The 24634-nt window shown below is 36.7% G+C and overlaps 2 protein-coding genes and 1 long non-coding RNA gene across 3 annotated transcripts; 1 reads left to right on the forward strand and 2 right to left on the reverse strand.

Moving 5' to 3' along the window:
- The first annotated feature begins 936 nt into the window (after positions 1-936).
- LOC103021925 (CMRF35-like molecule 2) lies at positions 937-7911 on the forward strand. Its single transcript, XM_049469943.1, has 7 exons — positions 937-1131; positions 1351-1665; positions 2895-2999; positions 3088-3135; positions 5119-5208; positions 6604-6641; positions 6788-7911. The coding sequence occupies exons 1-7, from the start codon at positions 1017-1019 to the stop codon at positions 6938-6940; spliced, it is 864 nt and encodes a 287-aa protein (XP_049325900.1). The 5' UTR covers positions 937-1016; the 3' UTR covers positions 6941-7911.
- Positions 7912-9112: 1201 nt separating this feature from the next.
- LOC125785781 (uncharacterized) lies at positions 9113-14819 on the reverse strand. Its single transcript, XM_049469946.1, has 5 exons — positions 14607-14819; positions 14413-14500; positions 13391-13439; positions 11116-11336; positions 9113-9252 (listed from the first exon to the last, which is right to left on the reverse strand). Exons 1-5 carry the CDS (start codon positions 14794-14796, stop codon positions 9189-9191), a joined length of 612 nt encoding a protein of 203 aa, XP_049325903.1. The 5' UTR covers positions 14797-14819; the 3' UTR covers positions 9113-9188.
- A 1552-nt stretch (positions 14820-16371) lies between these two features.
- LOC125785788 (uncharacterized) lies at positions 16372-19966 on the reverse strand. The gene is made up of 3 exons (XR_007428137.1): positions 19843-19966; positions 19171-19231; positions 16372-16707 (listed from the first exon to the last, which is right to left on the reverse strand). It is a non-coding gene; the product is annotated as an uncharacterized LOC125785788 (long non-coding RNA).
- Positions 19967-24634: the final 4668 nt, after the last annotated feature.

Consider the following 24634-nt stretch of genomic DNA (forward strand, 5'->3'; position numbering starts at 1 on the left):
CACCACTGACTCACTTACACTTACACTTAAACTGACTAACAACTGAAAAATGAATCACAACTGATAATCGACTCACCACTGACTCACTCACACTTGAGAAACGACTCACAACTGAAAAATTACTCACAACTGATAATCGACTCACCACTGACTCACTTACACTTACACTTAAACTGACTAACAACTGAAAAATGAATCACAACTGATAATCGACTCACCACTGACTCACTTACACTTGAGAACTGACTCACAACTGAGAAATGAATCACAACTGAGAATCAATGACTCACAACTATGAATCAACTCCCTACTGACTCACAACTGAGAAATGACTCACAACTGATAATCGACTCCCTACTGACTCACTCACACTTGAGAAATGACTCACAACTGAGAAATGACTCACAACTGACAATCGACTCCCTACTGACTCACTCATACTTGAGAACTGACTCACAACTGAGAATCGACTCACCACTGACTCACTCATACTTGAGAACTGACTCACAACTGAGAAATGACTCACAACTGATAATCGACTCCCTACTGACTCACTCACACTTGAGAAATGACTCACAACTGAGAATCGACTCACCACTGACTCACTCACATATAAGAACTATAAGAATTGAATCACAGCTCTGGATTGATTATATTTATTTAATTTACACTAAATATTAAATAAAGGCCCTGACCGATACTTATATATAAATACTGATTATAATTTTTGTACATGATGAAGTGATTAAAGGAATTTGCTTTATGCTATGCTTATTTTTAGCATGCGTGCAGTGTCGTCGAGAGACTATGTGTGTGTGTGTTATTGTAAGTGTGTGTGTGTGTGTAAATGTGTTTGTGTGTGTGTGTGTGTATTTGTAAGTGTGTGTGGTTCACCTGTAGCGTGTGGAAGTTGCATGTCCGAGAGTGAACTGTTATAGTGAGTTCGCGCTCTTCAGTAGTCTTCACTTCCTCATTGAAACCACAGATCACAAGATGAGCTCACCGTTCACCTACTGATGCTCGTCTTCACTTCGCACAGTTCACTAGAGCGTGAACTGAGGCTGTACAGTAGGCGCTTTGAGTGCACCGAGCTAGCGATGAGGGAGATGTTAATGTGGGTCATTCTGGGCGGTAAGTTGCTGTTTTTGAATTCATCTTCAGTAGAAGAGTAAAAAACACAACAGTAGAAGACCCTCAAGGCTCTGTTCTAGGGTACAGAAAATTGGTGTGAATAGTGAAGAGAATGCAGTTCTACGAGTAAAAAACAATGTGTACATTATATGTAAGATATGAGGGCGTAATATAATCGTTGTAAAGACTAAATCTTGTAATTTTATGTCTGTTTTACAGCAATAAGTTACGAAACATCTGGAATCTCAGTTCGTGGACATGAAGGAGAGACAATCTCCATCATCTGCAGTCATTCGTGGGCTGGAAGTAACAGGAAGTACTTCTGCAGGGACCCGTGTTCAGACAGAGTTAATGACGCTCTCGTGGACTCAGAAAAGAAATCTAATGGACGATATCAGCTGACGGATTTCGGTACAGGAGTTTTCACTGTGGAAATCACCGGAATAACTAAAGAGGATTCTGGGAAATACTGGTGTGGAGTGAAAAGAGTTTGGCCTGATACATTTATTGAGGTCTTCCTTACAGTTCTGGATGGTAAGATAAAAAAGATTACATTTTTTAAGATAATCAGGATAAAAAACAGGAAACAAAAAGAAATCTTGGTTGGAAATTGTTAAAAAGAGTTTATTTTCTTATAAAAATCTATGCACTCACAGTAATTGGTGGGAGTGGCCAGTTTAATGTATTGCATATTACAAGCTTGAAGATCACAACTTATGTAACTTCTAGATTCACATACTGTATCATACTGTACCTACAAAATGTCAACTTGTATAGAATAAGGAAAAGCGTTCTTAAGTTTCAATTGATGTCAAAATTATGTCAAAAATATGTGCAGATTTTTGCAGGAGAATGATGATCTGTTTGCTGCAGTAAAATAATTAAATACTGAATTAAAAATAAATAAATATACAGGTGATAAAATAAAATAGAAATTGCCTCAAATTGTTCAAATTGATTTAATTGTCACAGTACTGGATCTTCAAAATGAAATAATGATAAATAGTGTTTGCTCCAAGTAATTTAAACTATCTTGTCAAAAACATTATGTAAAAATGTATGCACAAGACCTTTGCAGGGGAATGATGAAAACAAAATAGGATAAAAATCGAGTTACATTGAAATACGTTTTCTTATTTGCTCACATTTCTAATTTACTCGCTCTAAAGTTTTAATTTTTGAGTAAGTGATTATTTTAATATAATAAGTCAAACAACTGAGCAATTTGTTTTTTGTTTTTTTTCACAGTTTTTTACTAACATATTTTTGTGTTAAATATTTTTGTGCTAAAAGTTTACCAAATAATACAATAAAAAAAAAATAAAAATAGTAATAGAAATAGAGATAGAAATAGGGATTTAAATAATCCAATATACTGAAACTTTGATTCAGTGGGAGTGGCCAATTTACTGTATTACCTACTAAGAACGAAGAACGTAACTTGCTGTAGATTTCGAATAGTAGATTATCATATTGGACCATTTGGAGAAAAAAAACTAGCGTGTATTGCTGACCAAACTATGTTGAGGAAGGAGAGCTTTTGATTAAAATAAGTTGATTTAACTCAAGAAATATATTTGAATCATATTAATTTTGTGATTTTTTTTAGTTTATTTTTTTTTAGTTTATGAACCCATCTGAAATGATACAAATGCGTTTGGTCCTAAAGTACATTTTTGACTATTGAGTAAAATTCTATAACCAATTTTTAACTCAATTCAAGGCCTTATTTTATCTTTCTTATTTTTATACCACTGAAATAGCTTTGCAGACCTCCCCCCCACCCACCTCAAGCACTCAGTGCCCAACATCTGTCCCAGTTACATCACTGCTGAACATTTCAACATCTAACAGCAGCAATTCTACAGGTGAGTCTGTGTTATATATTTAATGTATTATTTATTATATATGTATACAGTATAATACAGTATGAATGCATAAGCGAATGCACTTCAGTTTCAGATCCCGCAACCACAGATCAGTCCAACAATCTGACAACCACAGGTGAGCTAATTATTATATTAGCTGTTAGCACCATGTTAGCCATTTCAACCTGTGATACGTTTTATAATCCACTGGAGCACCAACCCATTATCCCCCCTCCACCAAATGTTACCCCCCAGACAACCAAATACAGTTTTCTTCATAACTCCAATAATCTTTATATCTAATGATTAGCATTGTGCATGGTGTTCTCCGGCTTAGCATAGCATCTCTATCCTTGTCATGACCAGCTATTAGCATCACAGCTAACATACCCCTTTCTTTTGCTGAGATTGTTAGCATTGTAGCTTTTACTGTGCTGAAACTGACTGATAGCATAGCAACAAACCCACTAAAACAAGACAGAGCCAAACTTGATTGCTCTTACTTTGCCAATACCAATAGTTAGCATCATCTTTGCTGAGCTTAGCCACTATGTCTGTTAGCATCATGGTCCTTAACTTTCAGAGGCCAGTTGTTAGCATAATGGCTAACCTTCTCCAATCTTGTCAAGCCATGCTTGATTTCTGTTGCGTGATTTGTTAGCGTTGCCAACCACTAACCATTAGCATATGTGTTTGTTTGCATCATGGCTTTAAATTGACCAAAGCCAACAGTTAGCATTGGTGTTTAACCACCTCATCTTTGCTAAGCGTAGCCACTGTGTATGTTAGCATAATGGTACTTAGCTTGCAGTGGCCAGCTGTTAGCATCATGGATAATCAGCCATTCCAAGCCCATAAAGCTTAAGAATCCTCACAGTTTATTATTAACTGGAGCTCCAACCCATTATCCCCCCTCCACCAAATGCTATCCTCCAGACAACCACATACAGTTTTCTTCATGATTCCAAAAACATTGTGTTTTACATCTCTATATCTAACGATTAGCATTGTACATGGTGTTCTCTGGCTTAGCATAGCAGCTCTATCCTTGCCAAGACCAGCTATTAGCATCAGAGTTAACATACCTAACATAACAGTCTTTTGCTGAGATTGTTAGCATTGTAGCTCTAACTTTGCTGAGGCTCACTGTTAGCACAATGACTAACCCGTGACAATTCTGAGGATCCTGGCTGCTGTTCCTGGTAGCATCAAGGCTATCCTGCTCAAATATTCAAACTTTTGATTGGAATGTTGCATATGCTTGATTTCTGTGTCTGTTAGCATTGCTATTATCCATTAGCATGTTTGTTTGTTAGCAACATGACATTAAATTGGCCAAAGCCAACAGTTAGCATTAGAGTTGAACCACCCCAACTTTGTTGAGCCCAGTTACTGTGTATGTTAGCATAATGGTCCTTAACTTGCAGAGGCTAGCTATTAGCAACCCATTATCCCCCCTCCACCTAATGTTATCCTAAGGCTAATGCTGGGTGTTAGCATAATGACTAATCTGTGCCAATTCTGAGGATCCTGGATGCTGTTCCTGGTAGCATTATGGCTAAATGTTCACAATTTGATTGATTCTTTTCTCCAAATCTTTTGTCTTGCACTCTACCATCTTGCATCCACAGTGCATCGTGGTCTTGTTTCTTAGGGACAGTCTCCAAAGTTTAGACAGGGCAGGACTTATGTGATCACAAAGAGCACACCCACATATGGGGGCGTGGCTTAACTTTAATTGTGTACAATGTAAGCTGCTTGCCTTATATATAATTATGTTTAAACAGCAATTTTAGCATTACTAACAGTCACGTATTGGCGTATTATGATATACATAGAGAGTAGGCACTAGTTTTTATGAGTGCAAGCGCAGGCCTCTGAAACTGCATCTGAAACCTCTGTAACCATGGTAACGGAGCGTAGAGGCGGGGCTTGTGGTCTGTTAAGGGTCTGCTGTGGTTGAGTTTCGGGAAGCTGTGGTTCAGTGAGCAGAAACTAGAGTAGATGTGAAGGTGAGGGTGCTCTGAGATACTGTACAGCACTGCTCCTCTAAACAGTGTTTTATAAATACAGCACAGGCCCTGAACTGAAGCTGATTTCTCTTTATTTATGTTGCCAGATTGGCGGACTTACCTGATAGTGTTTGGGTGTGTCCTGCTGCTGATATCTGTGGTCTGGATTCTGGTGTTTACGGGCTGCCATTGCAGGGGTGAGATTCGGAAATGTACTTTTTAGAACAATATGCATTATTATCCATTTTGTGGACTTGCAATTTTTGGGGGCCATTTTTATTTATTTTAAATTTTACCCCATTAGTTCTTGGTCAAACTTGCCTCTAATAGTAATATTTACTACATTGTAGATTAATATTAATAGTAGACAAAAACAGTGTTTGGCTTCACAAATACCTGCTATAAAAACCCCACCCAGGTGGTTTAGGACAGAGTGAAGGAAAAGCAGTTTACAACTGATGGAATAATCCTGTTTTTTAATCACAGTTTTATTTTCATACATCTTGGCATCACGTTCTCCTCCTCCACCAGTCTTACACACTGCTTTTGGATAACTTTATGCTGCTTTACTCCTGGTGCAAAAATCATTCAAGCAGTTCAGTTTGGTGGTTTGATGGCTTGTGATCATCCATCTTCCTCTTGATTATATTCCAGAGGTTTTTAATTTTGTAAATAAAAAAAAATAAAAAAAAACAAAACTAATTTTATAATTTACCACATTGTTGATTAATATGAAATGAAAGGTAATTAATATTAAATTAAAGGTAGTTTGGAAGGAGTTGGAGCTCGGAGTGGGGGAAAATCAGTAAAGAAGCACCTTTAGATAGATAGATAGATAGATAGATAGATAGATAGATAGATAGATAGATAGATAGATAGATAGATAGATAGATAGATAGATAGATAGATAGATAGAGTATCAATAACAGGATGGATGTAGATGGATTTGTAGATGGATGGAGGATTGGATGTATGATGGATGGATGGATGAATCAATTCATGAAGAGATGAACAGATAAGCTGTTGTTTCAGTTCATGTGTGAATAGATAGATAGATAGATAGATAGATAGATAGATAGATAGATAGATAGATAGATAGATAGATAGATAGATAGATACCTCCTCATGAAGCCACCTGAGAGAATAATCCCAAGATTGGTCAAAGTTCATCATGAGGCATCAATGGAAAAGGTTCTACTTTTGAATAATCTATATTATAAAAAATAGTCTGTCTTTTTATACACGTTTTGTTTACTTCATCACTGCATGTGTGTCCCTTCACAGTTTTGATGTCTTGAGTAATAATATACGTGATATGTAGAAAATAATAAAATTAAGAAACAATAACTATATAAGTATATAATATAAATAAGAAATGGTGTGTCCAAACTGTCTTGTCCATTCAAAACCCTGGATTTTTATTAACTGGAGCTCCAAACCATTATCCCCCCTCTACCAAACTTTCTTCCTGTAGACTCTTCATGAAAAATTGGTTTACACTGGAATCCAGCTGTGATGTTTTTCAACTTATAGATTTTAATAGATTTTAATAGATTTTTCATTAATTATTGATTTTGTTTTCTGTTATTTAGCATGTGCTTGTCCTCCCTGCTGCTCAAGAAGAAGACAGGTGAGTCAGGGGCAGGTGAGGGACATCAGTGGGCTTTAGATGCTGATCTAAACAACATTTCAGAGCCAGATCACCTCAGATGTTAATGCTTTTATATCAGAATTGAGTGAAGCATTTAAAAAAAAAGGGTTTTTATTTTTCTGCAGTTTGATGTTTCTGATTATGAGGAGAAAGCAAAGCAGAACTCACGCTCACAAAGACATCCTACCGAAACCACAGACTCTGAACCCACCTATGAGAACGTCATCATATCTACCAGCCAGCCCCAACCTGAGGAGAACATCTACTGTAATCAATAGAAGGAAAAATGGTAGAATTTTTGTAACATAAACCTGAGAAATTTGCATTTTTATTAGGAAACTAGAGAATTTTACAGCAATTGTTAATGATATATGGTAATACTGTAGTTCTGACACTGAAGAGATCATATTTATCCAGTTAAATGGCTGGTGGTTTGCCAAATATCATCAATATTTTTAGTCAATGGATCAATTCATTACTATCTAAATTTTTGTTTAATTTTTTCTACATTTTTGTCTGAATTGTCTAAAAAAAGACACTAGAAGTTGCAAAAGTACGTAAATAAGGGTTTTTTGAATGTTTCCTAATTAAGTGTGTTTATAAGCCATGTCTTCTTGACCTATAAAGTATTCTTAAATTAGAGTCCACTATTTAAAATTGATTAAAAACCTGATTAAAATCTGATTCGAAAGGGTTATCGTCTCAGCGGCCTAATCCAAAGTTCTTCAGAAACATTACCTAGCACCAATAGAGCGCTATTAGAACCTGAAGGTTGTTCTATTATAGGGTGACACACTGAAAAATACTTATACAGCTCTGGAAGAAAATAAGAGAGAACTTAAAAATGATGAGTTTCTTTGATTTTACCAAATTAAAAACCTCTGGAATATGATCAAGAGGAAGATGGATGATCACAAGCCATCAAACCACCAAACTGAACTGCTTGAATTTTTGCACCAGGAGTAAAGCAGCATAAAGTTATCCAAAAGCAGTGTGTAAGACTGGTGGAGGAGGAGAACATGATGCCAAGATGCATGAAAAAAACTGTGATTAAAAACCACCAGGGTTATTCCACCAAATATTGATTATTTCTGAACTCTTAAAACTTTATGAATATCAACTTGTTTTCTTTGCATTATTTGAGGTCTGAAAGCTCTGCATCTTTTTTCTCATTTTCTGTAAATAAATGCTCTAAATGAGAATATTTTTATTAGGAATTTGGGAGAAATGTTGTCTGTAGTTTATAGAATAAAACAACGATGTTCATTTTACTCAAACATAAACCTGTAAATAGCAAAATCAGAGAAACTGATTCAGAAACTGAAGTGCTCTCTTCATTTTTTCCAGAGCTGTATTTGGAGAACGTATCGTCACTGTCCAATGAAAAACAAGTATTTCAAAAACAGCATACTTTATATCATCGCTGTCCAATAAAAACAAATTGGACAGCGATGATATACTGTATTCTATGTTATAGAATGAAAAATGCTGTTTTGTTGTAACATAAACCTGAGAAATGTACATTTTTATTAAGAAACCAACCAGTTATGGGTTAAATTCTCTTTTTTGGAAACTCATTTCCTATTATATAACTGGTGGTTTGCCACAGCTGACTCAGACTGAATCAACAGGAGTTTTGATTTCACTTCTCCATTTAAATGGAAAGGTAACTACTGTTCAACCAAATTCGACTAACAACAAAACAGCGGACTGCTAATCACTATAATTAGGATGTATTTTTAATTTTTGCATAAAAATTTTACTCTAGAGCAAACTTTACCACTAATAAGCTTTCATAACCACAAATTTTGATGCCTTGTGTATCATTAACGTCCCTATAAACCATGATATCTTATTTCTAATCAGATTAATATCTAATGACCTTTTGACCTTTATTTAACATTTGTTTTGTGTGTAATATTGAGTTTCCAACCGTTTGCTCATGGCCCAATTAACCACCCTCAAAATATTCAATGGCCAGATTAAAATGAATTAATAATAATAATAAAATATAAAATACAGCACAGCAATCAATGTACACTATTAAATCAATTGATAAGCTAGATTTGCCTCAGGATATTTTATTGTGAACGAATCAGCAAGATCAATTATTAAAAATAATTTACATTAATTCATTTTTGCAAAAAATAAATAATTAAATCATATTAAATTAATTTATAGCATTCATTTGACTGTCATTTATTAATCCTGTTTTATCTAACTGTTACATTATATTGATTATTTATTTAATTTTAACTTTTATATTTAAGTTTTGTTGTGTGTATATTTGCTTAAACTTAAATAAATCCAAAACAATCAAACAAACCTGTGTTTGCAAAAAACATTATTTAATACATTATTTCTGCATATAACATATGTTTGTTATACATTTAATGTTAATAAGTACATAGCATTCAAAATTATTAGGACAATTATCATAGATTCTCTCATGCATCCTGTGATTTTGATAATTTAGCAACAGTATAAATATAAGCTAAATAATGGTGAAATTAAGCGAGTTTGGGTTCACGCTGTTCGTTGGACAGTGCTGTAGAGCGCTGAGGGATCTTCCACCATATCCTCATCATATCTGCAGAAAGAAGGACATCAAACTTAATTGAGAGTTAATATTTGGGCAGGTAAATTGTGATGTCAGTGTCAGTTAGACACTATATAAATTGTAGTTTTATGCTTTCTTAAAAAAACCTTAAAAATTCATTCTGACCAAGTTACGTAATGGCCTTAGCTCATGATAATCCTTATATTTATGCTTATGTTCCAGAGAGTCCTATTCTATTGGCAGTATCACCAGCAGGTCATGTTATATATATACAGTGCCCTCCATAATTATTGGCACCCCTGGTTAAGATGTGTTCTTTAGCTTCTCATAAATTGAGTTTTGTTCAAAATAATATAGGACCACGATGGGAAAAAAAAGTAAAGTCCAACCTTTAACTCAAGTAAATTTTAAGGGGGAAATAAAATCCCTGACTAAGAAATAATTATTCTTCATAAAATCACCTGTTCCACAATTATTGGCACCCCTAACAATTCTTAGGAAATAAATTTAATAAAAGTATTTCTGTCACTTCTACAGTAGTTTACGAAGTTGATCAGAGTATGTAGGAACATTTAATTAGTAATTCACAACTTCCTGTTTCCCTGGGGTATAAATATGACGTGACACAGGCCATTTATCTTCAACATGGGAAAGACAAAGGAACATACCATTCAAGTGAGGCAGATGTGTGTTGACCTTCACAAGTCAGGCAATGGCTACAAGAAAATCGCTACTCGCCTACACCTGTCCATATCTACTGTCAGAGGAATTATTAAGAAGTTTAAAACAACTGGAACAGTGGTAAACAAGCCTGGACGAGGACGCAAGTTTATTTTGCCACCACGCACAGTGAGGAGGATGATAAGAGAAATAAAAAGTTCTCCAAAGCTCACTGTTACAGAATTGCAACAAATGGTAGCTTCTTGGGGTCACAAAGTCTCCAAAACAACCATCAGGCGCTATCTACATGCCAACAAGCTGTTTGGGAGGCATGCACGGAAGAAACCATTTCTCACTCACAATCATAAACGCAAACGTTTGGAGTTTGCTAAGCGGTACTGGGACTTCAACTGGGACCGTGTGCTTTGGTCAGATGAAACAAAGATAGAGCTTTTTGGCAACAAATGCTCTAAGTGGGTCTGGCGTAACACAAGAGCTGAGTATGCAGAAAAGCACCTCATGCCCACTGTGAAATACGGGGGGGGATCAGTGATGCTGTGGGCCTGTTTCTCTTCCAAAGGCCCTGGGAACCTTGTTAGGGTGCATGGCATCATGAATGCTCTAAAATACCAGGACATTTTAAAACAAAATCTGTTGGCTTCTGCCCGAAAGCTGAAGATGGGTCATCACTGGGTCTTTCAGCAAGATAATGACCCTAAACATGTGGCCAAATCTACACAGAAATGGTTCACCGCACACAGAATCAAGCTCCTCCCATGGCCATCTCAGTCCCCAGACCTCAACCCCATTGAAAACCTGTGGGGTGAGCTGAAGAGGAGAGTGCAGAGGAGAGGACCCAGGTCGTTGGATGATTTAGAGAGAATGTACAAAGAGGAATGGTCAAAGATCCCTCTTTCTGTATTCTCCCATCTTGTGAAACATTACAGGAGAAGATTAGGTGCTGTTTTGTTGGCAAAAGGGGGTTGTACAAAGTATTAACATCAGGGGTGCTAATAATTGTGGCACACATGATTTGATGTTAAATAATTATTTCTTAATGTGGGATTTTTTTCCTACTGAATAAATTCACTTGAGTTAAAGGTTGTATTTTACTCTTTTTTCCATCGTGGTCCTATATTATTTTGAACAAAACTCAATTTATGAGAAGCTAAAGAACACATCTTAACCAGGGGTGCCAATAATTATGGAGGGCACTGTATATATATATCTTACCTGTTGGCAGGAGCAGATGAATGAAATGTGATTTTAGCGTACAGAGCGTCATCTTCCCGAAGCTTCTCTTCCATTGTAGCCCCAGAAAAAGAGGTTTTACGTGGAAGTTCCTCATTTCTCAGTTGTAAAACGTTGGCATAAAGAACCTCCTGATCTTCTGAAGAGTGTCCTGCTGCATCACCGGGAGCAGATGTTGGTGATATAGCTGCATAGACAGTCCTCTGCAACGTGAAAAGATTAGATATCAGAATCACAATCAGAATTGCCTTTATTGTGACATGGTCACAAGTACCAGCAAAATTAGCCATCAACCCATCTATACTTACAGTAACATACAAGGGGAGAAAACAGGACAGGAAAAAAAGAGATCAAATGTAGAAACATCAAAAACCTCAGCACATGGGCACACACAATACACAAAAAGACCAAGCAACAAAGTCATGGGAAAGGGTACGGGAAGGTCTCTCTGCCTATTGTTAGAATATATGCTTTAAAAATGCTATTATACTCAATAACTTTACAATAATTAATACTAATCAAGTTAATGAAGTAGGCAACATGACTTAACATGAAGCTTGCCCCACTGATCTAGAGGTCAGCTAGAGAAAAAGTGTTGAAATTTTACTGTCAGAGCGGAGGAAGACAGCGGAGATATTTCTCTGTTTTAACTGTCTTTAACTTTCAAAATCTGGCCGTTACCGCCTGGCTGTCAAGTCCAGCCAGTTATTGGCCAAACTGTATGTGTAAAATAAATGAATTGAGAGACAACTTCTGATCAAGAGCAGCCAGAACAAGTTTTTTGGGGAACTGACTAGGGTACCTTCCTTCGTGACCTTGAGGTGGGGGTTTTCTATAAATGCTTGTGTCTGTGAGTGCAAGTCTTTCCCAGAGCTCTGTTTTAATACATTTGCTGCAGATCAAGTATCCTGTCTCTCTGTAACTTATCTCTACTTCAGGCTTCCATCAAAAGAATCCAGGGGAACACACTGGAGACAGAGCAGTAGGAGGTAGTGCGGTTTTCCCAACACTATCAACAATCAGTTTGCCATGGAGATACCCTTGATTCATTCCCAGTCAGGGAACTGGGAGGGATTTAAGTCACTGTGTTCTTCAAAAGGAATGTTCTCTGTCATCCACAAGGCTGAGTGCTGATAAGGCGGGAGCCGAAAACAGATTAAGCTCTAGTTTTTTGAGTGACTTTGCTAAACTAGTCAGCTACTGTTGTCCGTCATAGTCGCAATTTTCTTCACATTCCTTTGCAAAGGCGTTTACTTCTCCAAGATGTTTTCCATGTTGCGGTTAAAAAAAGTCAGTCTGAGTGCCGACAGCTCTGCCCACCGCATCAATCATGTTGGGCAGCTTTAGAGGATCTTTAATCTCATGATACACCAGGACAATTCCTAATTCCAAAATCCCTGTGATAATTTTGTCAAAAAAGTAGGTGTCTTCGATGTCCTCCACAAAAAGAGTCACCAGGCACACGGTCCGCCACGTCTCCCATGCGTCTCTTGAATAGCGAATTGCAAACATTCCATCAGGACAAGCAGGTTCCCCCAAACCTAGGCTTCTCGTCGAGAGGATGGTGTCAATTGCATTGAGAGACCTTTTAATCAAATCATTTCTTTTTTGGTGTTAAGAGCAGTGTGAAGAGAGTCTCTTACGGAATAGAAGTGCCAGATGAGCCAGGAGAAGCAAAGCAGGAGTGATAAGAGGAGGAGAAGTAAAGAAAATGCAACTGCCTTCAACGAACGCAAGAATATTGCACTGAATGAGTTACAGTAGCAATGAAAAGTACAAACATGTCATCAATGTAGACAAAACTTCCTCATTGACTTTCAGTAGAAAACAGTGTAGAATAATGTTATTCCAAGTCATTCTGGAGGATTTCTGAAGCATTTCTAATTAACAGCCAGCCAGCTCATGTGGGCTTCACATGATTGGACCATGGGTTAGGTGGGAATTAGGTTGGTTTCAGAATGATCTGAGCTCTGAGTAGGCTTTATTGGTCTTATCAAGCCTCCATGTGCCGTGCACCACCCAGATGGGGACCAAGTTTAACCCCTTCTGCTCCCACCATCACTGACATCCATATGGGGGATGTTCTGGTTTTAGGTGGGCTAAGGTCACTTGTTACTTCTGAAAGACTTGGGAACAACCAGATATTTGAGCACTCAGACTCAAACTTGTGCACAATGCTGCCATCTAGAGTATTAGATGTGGAAAGACCCTGTTCTTGTTGTGAGAGCTTTAAAACCAGTGGAAAGTCCTCACTTACCATGGAGAATTCTTCTTTAATTTGAGATCTTCTTCTTCTGTTTCTGGAGCTGAGGAAGAGAGCATGATTAAACTATTTTTTGGATTAGGTGGCATTGTTTAAAAAAGCATAATTAAAGTACCCTCTAGAGTGGCAAAAAAGGGACAAAGTGCCCGATAGCATGCTAGTCTGCCCCTTCTCACAGTAAATTTTGATCATGTGTCTAAATAAGTGCCCATCAGCCCACTATGCAGGGCCCCAAGCAAAATGTATAGATGGAGAACTCCGCTTCATGACTGCTGAAGGTTCATATTTTGCCGACTGCAGGAATGACTAACCCGGATGGCTACTGACTTCTGAGGGGGATTCTGAGAACAGTGTCACTGTACTTTGCTGCATTTCCCAATTGTAGAATTTAATGGGGTGCTCAGACAGTTTGTCGTTGCATTCAATTCATAATAAATCATTGTCTGGGGGCCCCAGGCCAGCTTGGGGCCCTAGGCAATTGATTAGTTTGCTTGCCTTGTTGCAACGTTCCTGCTTCTATGCCAACCGTCCCAAAGAGTGCCTTTTCCAGTGGAAAAAATAGGATGCAGTGCTATATAGGTTTCAATTTCAAGTGGATTCTAAAAAACAGGTGCCCATTTAGGGTCTTTACAAGTAAAGATTTGTCCCACAAGTGGACTATTTTATCACATGTGGCACATTATAGCTTTTTGAATTGTGCAAATGCACACATGTGGCTTGTACAGCCCTGTAGAAAACTACAGAATATGACTCTTTCTTTTGAGGTGATCTTTTACTTTTGAGGTGAGTTGAGTATTTGAGATTGATGAAGGTGGTGATCATCCAACATCCTGACTTCACAAACTCTTTAACTTTTTTATTCTTAAATGCTAACAAATCTTAACAGCAAAACTTCAAGATCTAATATACAGTTTACTCTGGACAGAAAAGACAGTTATTAATAATACCCTTGATTTCAGAAGAAACAATATCTTTGGATGTTTTTCCATATGGTGTGAATAACAATGTTTGGATACCGTATGAAGAAGAAGAGGGTGATGATAATGAAGAACAGCAATACACATCCAATTCCAACACCTGCATGAAGAGCTGCATATGGAAACTCTTTGAAAAGAAACATAATCAGTACAACTATTAGTATTGACCTTTCTTCCTAATATTTGTTTATTCAGATTACATACTTATCGGAATTATATTTTATATATATTACCTTTTATCAAGACTGAAACAGCAGCTGATCTCTGAGCTCCATGTTGGTTCTGAGCCTGGCAGTAGTAGGATCCACTCTGTAGAGGAACATAACTGTGTCCAGATCCTACAGGTGAGTCTCCACCTTCTTTAAACCAGGTGTAGATCTCCACAGGTGGGTATCCATCACAGCTACAGGTCAGATTTACCATTTCACCAGAGGGACTGATAGACACTGAGACGTTCTTTGGAGGATCTAGAGACAGATCTGACTTTAGCGTTTCTTGCTAATCTCTAATATCACTGTGTGGTTCAACCATTCCCAGAGTTTAGAGAAGAATGAGAACTTTACTCACGTCTGACTCTGAGAGTTTGAGCAGTAGAGGGGAGATGTTCAGATCCTCTTACAGCACAGCTATAACTGCCTGCATCCTCACTGCTGACTGTCTGCAGGTGGAGCTGCTGATTCTTCTGGATCATCTCTGTGGTTAAAGGACGTCCATCTTTGTACCAGATGAATGTTGGATCAGTCAGACTGCAGGTGGTTTTACACGTCAGAACTGCTGATTCTCCTTCTGTTACTTCTCCAGGAGATTCTACATGAAGCTCTGAGATAATAAAGGAAATGTCTTTCATAGTGTTTTCATAATAAGATACATGTGGTTTAAGGCATTACTGTAGGTTAATGGATGGGTTTATGACAGTTACAGGGGTATCTAAACCCCTTTAAGCTTAGATTTTTGCTGACTACACCCTTGCATTTGAAAAATGCTTAAAAATGAAAGGGGTAGTTTAGGAGGGGCACTGGGTGATGTATGGTTTAGGGGCGGGACAGAAAGAAGAGCTGATTAGGCTGAGCATTGTGCCTCTGATAGCGACGAGACGCAGATGGTTGGACGCCACCAGGTGTGTATTGTTTTTTGCATATTGTGATGTGTCTGTGTACCTGTGTATTATACGACAGTTGAACCTTAGAGGGTGCTGCTGAGGCAGTAATTACCATAATAAAAGCGATTTTAAAGGTTGGGAAAGATTTATAAAAGTTTTAAAAAGGTCTGATACGTTTCTAAGCAGCACATTTCAGCTATTTATACAAATATATGGTTTGGGGTTTAGTGCCTCTTAAAGATACTTTGTGGGCATGGTACTAAATTAAGTACATTGACTATTTGCTATTTTGTCCAGATATCCAACGTCCTTATGACCCACAATTAGTTTGAACTCAAACAAATTAACCCTGTTTTAACTAAAATTATATATTGCCAAACATTACACAACCATTTTTAATTCTGTAAATATTTCTGGGCACATACGCATTCAAATAAAGCCATTGGCAGCTGTAAGCATCACTTTCTGAAGGCTATCTCTGCATTGGCTGTAGCTCTATACTGTTCACTCCTTAGCATTTTCATTCTTCATCTAATTTTCTGTATTTTCTTTTATTTGTATGGCTGTTTTTTTTAAGTAATTTAATATATCCGGGTTTACAATGTTGAGAAACATTTTTTGAAATTATTCTATCATTTTTAGATGCTGTTATTTGCTTCTAAGATACTCTGCCTCTGTAAAATCTCATTATGCCATGTTAGAGCTATGAGAGTGGGTTGGAAGTTGCAGGTTTTTTTATTTTTGCAGTTTTAATGTTTACTTTTCCAGCCTTTTGTTGCCCCGTCCCAACATTTTTTAAAGATGTTCTGCTACTATTAAGCTGTACATTTCACATTTTTAATGTCTGATATTAGTTATTTGTTCTACTATGAACAAAACATAGATGTACATACCTGTAACTTGGAGTGTAACTTCAGGTTTTCCGAGCCATTTTTGGTCTGGTTCATTTGTTATGATTCTGAAGCAGTACCTGTGTTCATCCTTCTTTGTTACATTACTCAGTTTGAGGTAGAATTTCCGTTTATCAATTAAATTCTCTACCCTGCCTGAGTAATTTGGGTCTTTACTTAGATCATTTGGCTCTACATTCTTAACTGGATCGATGGCCCAAAATGACTTTTTCACTGTAAGATGTTCTGGATGTGTAAAAGTTCCGTTCATAAACACTGTAGATCCGTTTAAAGCACATATTTCCTGCTGGATGTAATTCATACTCCACTCTGCTCCAGAAGCTCCTGAAACATAAGATGCAGTAAATATCTGATCACTGAGGCTGGAGATTATCAGACAGTCAGAGTGAGCTAATCTGTACAGCGGCTTTCAAAATTATTCATACCTCTTAAACTTTTTCAACATTTTATTAATTTTTAAGTAATAGACCAACACAAAGTAGCTCATCATTGTGAAGTGTAATTAAAATTATACATGAGACTAGGAAGGAGATTCACCTTCCGGCAAGATGATGACCCTAAACATACAGCCAGAGCTACAGGGGCTGGAGAATGAAACTGAAACAGCTGGTTTTAGAGCACAATAATTGATTGTGGTGACGGACAGTTCTGGTGGAAACAGGAGAGTTGAGGTGCACATTGAATTCTGCGTGATTTGATCAGCCGTGGTTTTATGTTTTTTTGGATACAATCCGGGTTAGCACCCGAACATCCCTTTCAGACAGCTTCCTCTTACAGCGTCCACAGTTAATCCTGTTGGATGTGGTTGGTTCTTCTTGGTGGTATGCTGACATTACCCTGGATACCGTGGCTCTTGATGCATCACAAAGACTTGCTGTCTTGGTCACAGATGCTCCAACAAGACGTGCACCAACAATTTGTCCTCTTTTGAACTTAATTAATGAAGATTGAACACCAGGCTGCTCCAATTTAGCCATGAAACCTAAAATCCCACACTAAAATGATGACAGGTGTTTCAGTTTCATTGACCAACCTCTGTACAGTGGAATGATTTAATGGTTTAGATTAGGGTCTGGTAAACCCTAATAGACTTGCAGCTGTTGTTGGGTTTTGTTTTGCAGCTGACCTCAACAGTGTGGACTCTCTAATCGTACTTTATGAAACAAAACAAGTACTTCTGAATTCAGGTTCGGAGAAAAGCAGGTTTATTTGGAGTCTTATGCCTAGTTCTTTAAGTGCCTAAAAAGTCATTAATGCAGAAAACTAGTCTTTCTTGCCCCCAAGATGTGAATGAATCATAACTTCCATTACTGGTTTGGTGTAATGTAGTTCAGTTTTAGTCCTCTCTTCTATTTTTTTAGTAAACACCTTATATTGATAAAACTAAAGTAATAAACAAATAAAGATAAGTATCAAAACTCCCAACACTGTGATTGGAGAGGGAGAGAATGGTGGCTCTACTAACGTAAGTATTGATATAGGGGGGCTGAGTACTTTTGCACGTCACACATATACAGTTGAAATATACAAGAAAACGTACATACTTTTGTTTCCACCCCTCACTGTTCATGTTATCATGTTGTGTTCAATAAAACCCTTTATTTATAAGCAAACATATATTTTTAGTGTGTTTTGTTTAAATAGACTGTGTCTTTGTGTTTGTCTATTGTTGGGATGCAGATGAAGATCTGAACACATTTAATCACCAATTTATGCAGAAATACAAGTAATACTATTTCTTGAAACTGTATTATTTAGGTTTGTGGTTGGTAAGGTGACGAAATATAAATAATTTAAGTAATTTAATGGTATTACTGACTGTATTTTAGAACCATCTTTTAGAAAATCGGCCGATTTTGCAGTTTTACTCTAAGTGAACACCTCTTCTAAATAAAGATTATTAAGGGTTAAATATTATATATAAATTATTATATATAAATATATAGGATTATATATAAATTAAACAAGGATTATTAACCTCTTAACACGCCGATGGGCCAGAAATTTATGAAAAATAATATCTGGCTGTGTTTATGAATAGTTATGAACAATTATAGGCTCAATATAGACACCCAATATACCATTTTAAAGCTTAGAATCTCTGCTATTCAGCAGTATGAATTTAAATATGAAATATGCCTAGTTTCATAAAGATATGATTCATATCTTTCATATTTCCGTTTATCGTACGTCCATATTTGATCGAATGCGGTCAAAAGAGCTGCCAAAACACTTCATCCATATAAATAGTTCATTTTATATGTCTGGAAATAAAAAAATAAAATAGAAAATCTGAAAAGCGCCTAAAGATTTCCTGGTTTTTACCATATTTTGGCCATTACACGTTCAATTGAATAATTAAAGTGTCTCAAATGAGTTGTGTAAAGGCTTCTAAGTGATATTAATTCATAGAATTGACTCTGATTTATTTAATATTAGAGTGATAAGCCTTCAAATGTGAGTATGAGGATGTAATTTCAGGCGGAAAATGGTCAAAATAGGCTTGGAGCTTAAGAGGTTAAATGCTGTGAAACGTCAGTACACTACTTTAGGCCACTTGTGCAGCACTACAGCGAGAAACTGACCTGATTTCAAGCAAAACCACAAAGCAACAAAGCGAGCTGTGCAGCCCACAGTGCATGAGACAGGAAGTGGGGGTCTGCAGCCCGTAGAAACCTAGCTTCATTAAGTGTGAAGATGGTAGACTTTACAGTGTTTTATAGCATTTTACAGTGCATTTTATTCAAGAAATGTAAGTTTTATCACTGTGTAAGAATGTAGACTCACCCAAAATCAGAGCCAGGGATAGAAGGGTAAGAGCTGATTGGACCGACATCGTTTTATACACCTGCACGATCAAGATACAACAAAATAATCAAATAAAGAGTTAGCCACTAGTTTATTATGTTTCTTTTTTGCGGATGCATGAAAATTTGTTGAGCTTTGTTACCAGTGCAAACTTAAAGAAAAAAACCTTTATAATATCGTTTATTAATGCACCATTAACTAATTATTAATAACTGTTATGTGTCACTTTTTTTTAGCTACTAAAAAGTTGCTAACACATTTGTAAATGCTAACAAAAGCACTGGCAGCGTGAACTGCAGTTGATGAACATTTGCACGGTTTAAAATTCGTATTTACTTGTAATTTATTAATGTTTAAACTCTGATAAGATAATGAATGATTTGCTAACATTTTAATATGAATATCCATACTGATAAATAAGAGCATTTGTTAATATCATTAGTTAAACATATATTAACAAAAGTTAGAATATTATAAGTGTTGCCAATGTTTGTTTCTAGTTAATAATCATTTTAGTAGAACTAAATTCTATTAAAAATGTAGAAATACAGCAGTTTAAGCAGAATTACATCTGATTAAAAGGCAAGACTTCACTAAATTCAATGCTATTTAAAATTCTAAACATAAATTAGGCATTTTTTTTAGACTTACCGCATTAAAAACAGGCTGAACGTTGCGCTGCGAGAGCTTTTCAGTCAGACAGGTTTCTTGTTCTGGTTCATGTTGCTGATGCTGTGGTAGATGTGGTCTTCCTCCTACTGTGTGCTCTAACCACCTCATGATGAGCAGATCTACCAAACAAACCAGCCACACAGTTTCTGTAGCAATGAAAACATGCAAACGAGGACACAGCAGACTAGATAACCTCGAACTGAGAACAAAGAGAAGAAAAGTAAAAAAAAAACAGATTTTTTACTGATTATATTACACTTTTGTTCATTTTTACACAATGTATTTATTCATTTATTCTGACATATGTATTATATTATTATGTAGCGTACTAGCACATGCCTTCTTTATTACATAAGAAGTCAGACCTCTTTTTTATTTCTCTCCAATCAATGCGGGGATTGAGGAAAGCGTTGCATCCCCAGCTTTTACTGTATATATATATTAGCCAACAGATGGTAACAGTTGCACCCAAAGAGAGCCTGGGAAGTTTTATAAGAAGGCGGCCAATACCGCCAACCACCAGCAGAGGGCCGTAGAAAACTGGACGCTGCAGTAGAAAAGCTGGTGGAACTGAGCAAAAAAACTCCAACTCCCAGAATCCCCAGCGGTAATCAGCACAGACCAGGCTCAAATTTTCACCCCAGTTAAGCTCTCAAGTTCTCTGTCGCACCTTTGTAGAGGGATGACTGGTAGCAGTGGGTAACGAGGAGAGAAAAGAAAAGATCTCAAAAGAAATAAAATGATTACAAAAGAATAAAAATATATATCTTTAAAGAAGTCACAAAATAAAAGAGAATATATCTCTATAAGTTTTCCTAACTATTCTTAAGTTTGTTTGGTTCCACTTGCTTTTACAACACAGCGGACTACATAGACCCTCCAACAGAAAACAAAGGGAAGAAAATGAAAACTGTACTGTTTGTATTAAACCTTTGTTAGTTTATGCACATTTTATTGTATTTAATGTATAAATAAATACATTTATTGAGTAATTAATACATTTAATTTAAAGAAAAAAATGCTGTATAATAATGCTAAAAGAAAGAATTCATGGTTAAAGTGTAACTAAACCCCCTGATTTTAGCCGACACCATTGAAAAATGGGCATGGGGTGATGTATGGGTTTAGGGGCGGGGCAGAAGAGAGAGCTGATTGGGCTGAGCAGTGTGCCACTGATAGCAGTATAGGTGATAGGTGGTATTATTGATTGATTGATTGATTGATTGATTGATTGATTGATTGATTTGCATATTGTGATATGTCTCTGCACCAAAGTAAACAAAGGACACATCATCCTGACCTCAGCTTAAACCTGTGGGGGGCGCTGTAGAGGTGGAAATGATTGCGATAAAAGCCTTTTTTAAGTTTTATAAAGTTTATAAAGTTTAAGCAGGACTGGTGTGTTTTATTACTTTCAAGAAACACATTTCAGCAATTAAATAAAAAAAACAAATTAGGTTTAGGTTTTAGTGCCTCTTAATAAAAGTGTAGTAATTTTAATTATAAGGTTTTTTCTCATTAATGCACCATTAACTAATGATTAGTAACTGTTATTTGTCACATTTTTTTAAGAACCCAAAAAGTTGCTATCACATTTGTAAATGCTAATGAGCGCATTGGCAACATGAACAGCAATTGATGAACATTTGCACGGTTTAAATGTCGTATTTACTAATGAACAATTTGCTAACATTTAAATATACCTATCCATACTGATAAATAAGTGTCATGTGTGCACATTTGTTAATATCATTAGTTAAACATATATTAATGAAAGGTATTATATTACCATATTACCAATGTTTGTTTCTAGTTAATAATCATTTTAGTAGAATTAATTTCTATTAAAAATATAAAAATACAGCAGTTTAATGTCACGAAGTGACCCAGGCAGGGAGACGAGGAGGCGGACGCAAGTGCAGGTAGGGTGAAATCAATAAACAATAATTTAATAAATAAATAACAAGTAAACAAATAGACGGGTAAACACAGAACAATGAAATGAATAAGAAAACCAACGTGATATAAAACTAACATAAACAAACAAGAGATACTTTAAAACTAGGCAGGATAAACTAAAACAGGGCAAGGGAATAAACTAGGGAAAACACAGGGAACTTAAAAATAACAAAGGATAAACAAAAGATATACAAAGATATACACTAAGGAGGGAACTAAGGAGCACGAGAATAAACAAGATAAATATCAACTACAAAACAAAGAGGGAGGCTATACAAGGAAAACAAATGAATGAAACAAGACTATGAACTAAACAGAGCAGAGACAATTACCAGGAATAAACAAGATAAACAAGGAACTAAAACAAGACGGGATAAACACAGAGCAGGAAACCAAGGAGCGCAGGAATGAACACAAGAAACAGAGGTACGACAAACAACAGGGGTTAGTGCAAAGACCGACGGAGGACAAGGTGGCAGAGGAGGGCTATTTATAGTAACACAAACACACTAGAATTGGAAACACCTGGGGAAGGGGCGGAGCTACAAATGAGACACACGTGGAAAAGTACTGAGACAGGAGACACAGGGGAGCACAGGTCACGTGGGGAAGACACACAGAGACACGAGACGAGGCCAAGATGTGACATTTAAGCAGAATTACATCTGATTAAAAGGCAATTCAAATTTTATTTGGAATTTCTTAACATAAATGAAGCATTTTTTAGACTTAGAAAAAATAGGTATAGGGTTTTAGTGCCTCTTTTAATAAAAGTGTAGTAATTTTAATTTTAAGTTTTTTTTTGTTTTTTTTTTTTGCAAACCCTTTCAGCACAATCATGCTTTAGTAAAATAACTCAACAGCTAGAGGGCAGTGTGGAGTAGTATAAGATTAGTTTTTGGTCTTTACAGAAGAGCTGTATAGGCTGTTGATTCTGAGCACTATTATGGTGCAACACCACAGTGTTTCTGATCAACAGTAACTTCCTCTTTTCTCCCGCGCTTCACCACAGTCATGAGTTATCTTCATTTCTTCTCACGCTGTGGTTTTGAGCTGAAAAGAGGCACCAGACTTGGTGATGAGTGTGAGAAATCAAGACGAATCACTGGTCAAAATGTAAGAATTCAGAAAGATGAAAATAAGCAGATTCTTGTTTTTGTGGTTTAACCCTTGTGTGGTGTTCATATTTTTGTTACTCGTTTACTTTGTTACTTGTATTGAATTCAGCAAAATTAAGCAATTTTACATTAAAATGCTTTACACATGCTCGCTTCACCTAAATTGCAAAAAAATATAAACAGCTTACATGGTTAATATTTGCCCTTTACCTTTCTTATGTTACATTTCTTTCAAAAAGTGCTACTCTTTTTTTATTAGTTTTTTAATAAAATGTAATTTTTTTAGTATCATTTGATGAAAAATGAAAACGGGTCCCACAGACCTGAACACCACACAAAGGTTAACTAGTAGGACTTTTATCTGCTGCCACTGTGTGGTTCAGGTGTGGGCGCTGTCCAGAGTGCTGATATGAAGATCAACCACAAGAAGGTAAAATCATCACCTTCACCTCTACATAATCTCACCTTCTGAAATCATCTAGATCTGGGATAAACCTCAATTCTGTAAATTTATATTATTTAACATGACAAAACTAAAACGCTGAACACTGAAAGGATGTGAAATGTTTTATTTAAGATAACAGTTAAACACAATGCAAACACAATCTCAATAAAATGAGCAAACATGGAAAAATAAAAAATACGATTTAAAAAATGTGACAGGTTGACTGACAGTGGTCTCTACTAAATCTAAATCTCATTGGTTGGTGGTTTGTTAAATTAAGGTTGATGATGAGAATTAAGAATTTGGTAAGCTGGATCTGATTGGTCAGATTTAATGTTAATAATTTGAGGTTTAGGGTCTGGTAGACTGAACCTGATTGGTTGGTGTTGGGTTTCAGGCTCTGGTAGACTGAATCTGATTGGCTGGAGGTGGGGTTTAAGCCTTGGTACACTGAATCCAATTGGTTGGTGTTCATTCAAGACTTGTTTAGACTGAATCTGATTGGTTGGTGTTGTGGTTTAGACTCTGGTAGACTGAATCTGATTGGTTGGTGTTGTGGTTTAGACTTTGGTAGACTGAATCTGATTGGTTGGTGTTGGGGTTCAAGCTCTGGTAGAGTGAATCTGATTGGTTGGTGTTGAGGTTAATACTATGATATACTGGGTCTGATTGGTTGATGCTGGGGTTAAGAGTCTGATAGACTGAATCTGATGGGCTGGTGCAGTTTAGACTCTGGTAGACTGAATCTGATTGGTTGGTGTTGGGTTTCAGGCTCTGGTAGACTGAATCTGATTGGTTGGTGTTGGGTTTCAGGCTCTGGTAGACTGAATCTGATTGGCTGGAGGTGGGGTTTAAGCCTTGGTACACTGAATCCAATTGGTTGGTGTTCATTCAAGACTTGTTTAGACTGAATCTGATTGGTTGGTGTTGTGGTTTAGACTCTGGTAGACTGAATCTGATTGGTTGGTGTTGTGGTTTAGACTCTGGTAGACTGAATCTGATTGGTTGGTGTTGGGGTTCAAGCTCTGGTAGAGTGAATCTGATTGGTTGGTGTTGGGGTTTAGGCTCTGGTAGCCTGAATCTGATTGGTTGGTGTTGGGGTTTAGACTCTGGTAGCCAGAATCTGATTGGTTGGTGTTGGGGTTCAAGCTCTGGTAGAGTGAATCTGATTGGTTGGTGTTGAGGTTAATACTATGATATACTGGGTCTGATTGGTTGATGCTGGGGTTAAGAGTCTGATAGACTGGAT

Source organism: Astyanax mexicanus, chromosome 21, assembly GCF_023375975.1.
Source record: "Astyanax mexicanus isolate ESR-SI-001 chromosome 21, AstMex3_surface, whole genome shotgun sequence".
Lineage (NCBI taxonomy): Eukaryota > Metazoa > Chordata > Actinopteri > Characiformes > Acestrorhamphidae > Astyanax > Astyanax mexicanus.

What these genes read in the sequence shown, in the direction of transcription:
- LOC103021925 (XM_049469943.1), top strand. Translation starts at nt 1,017, where the DNA reads ATGCTCGTCTTCACTTCGCACAGTTCACTAGAGCGTGAACTGAGGCTG. An exon ending in TAACAGCAGCAATTCTACAG is followed by an intron (nt 3,000 to 3,087) that starts GTGAGTCTGTGT and finishes AATGCACTTCAG; the next exon opens with TTTCAGATCCCGCAACCACA. An exon ending in TACGGGCTGCCATTGCAGGG is followed by an intron (nt 5,209 to 6,603) that starts GTGAGATTCGGA and finishes TCTGTTATTTAG; the next exon opens with CATGTGCTTGTCCTCCCTGC.
- LOC125785781 (XM_049469946.1), bottom strand. Translation starts at nt 14,796, where the DNA reads ATGGTAAATCTGACCTGTAGCTGTGATGGATACCCACCTGTGGAGATC. An exon ending in TTAAAGAAGAATTCTCCATG is followed by an intron (nt 11,337 to 13,390) that starts GTAAGTGAGGAC and finishes TTCACGTTGCAG; the next exon opens with AGGACTGTCTATGCAGCTAT. An exon ending in TCATCTGCTCCTGCCAACAG is followed by an intron (nt 9,253 to 11,115) that starts GTAAGATATATA and finishes TTCTTTCTGCAG; the next exon opens with ATATGATGAGGATATGGTGG.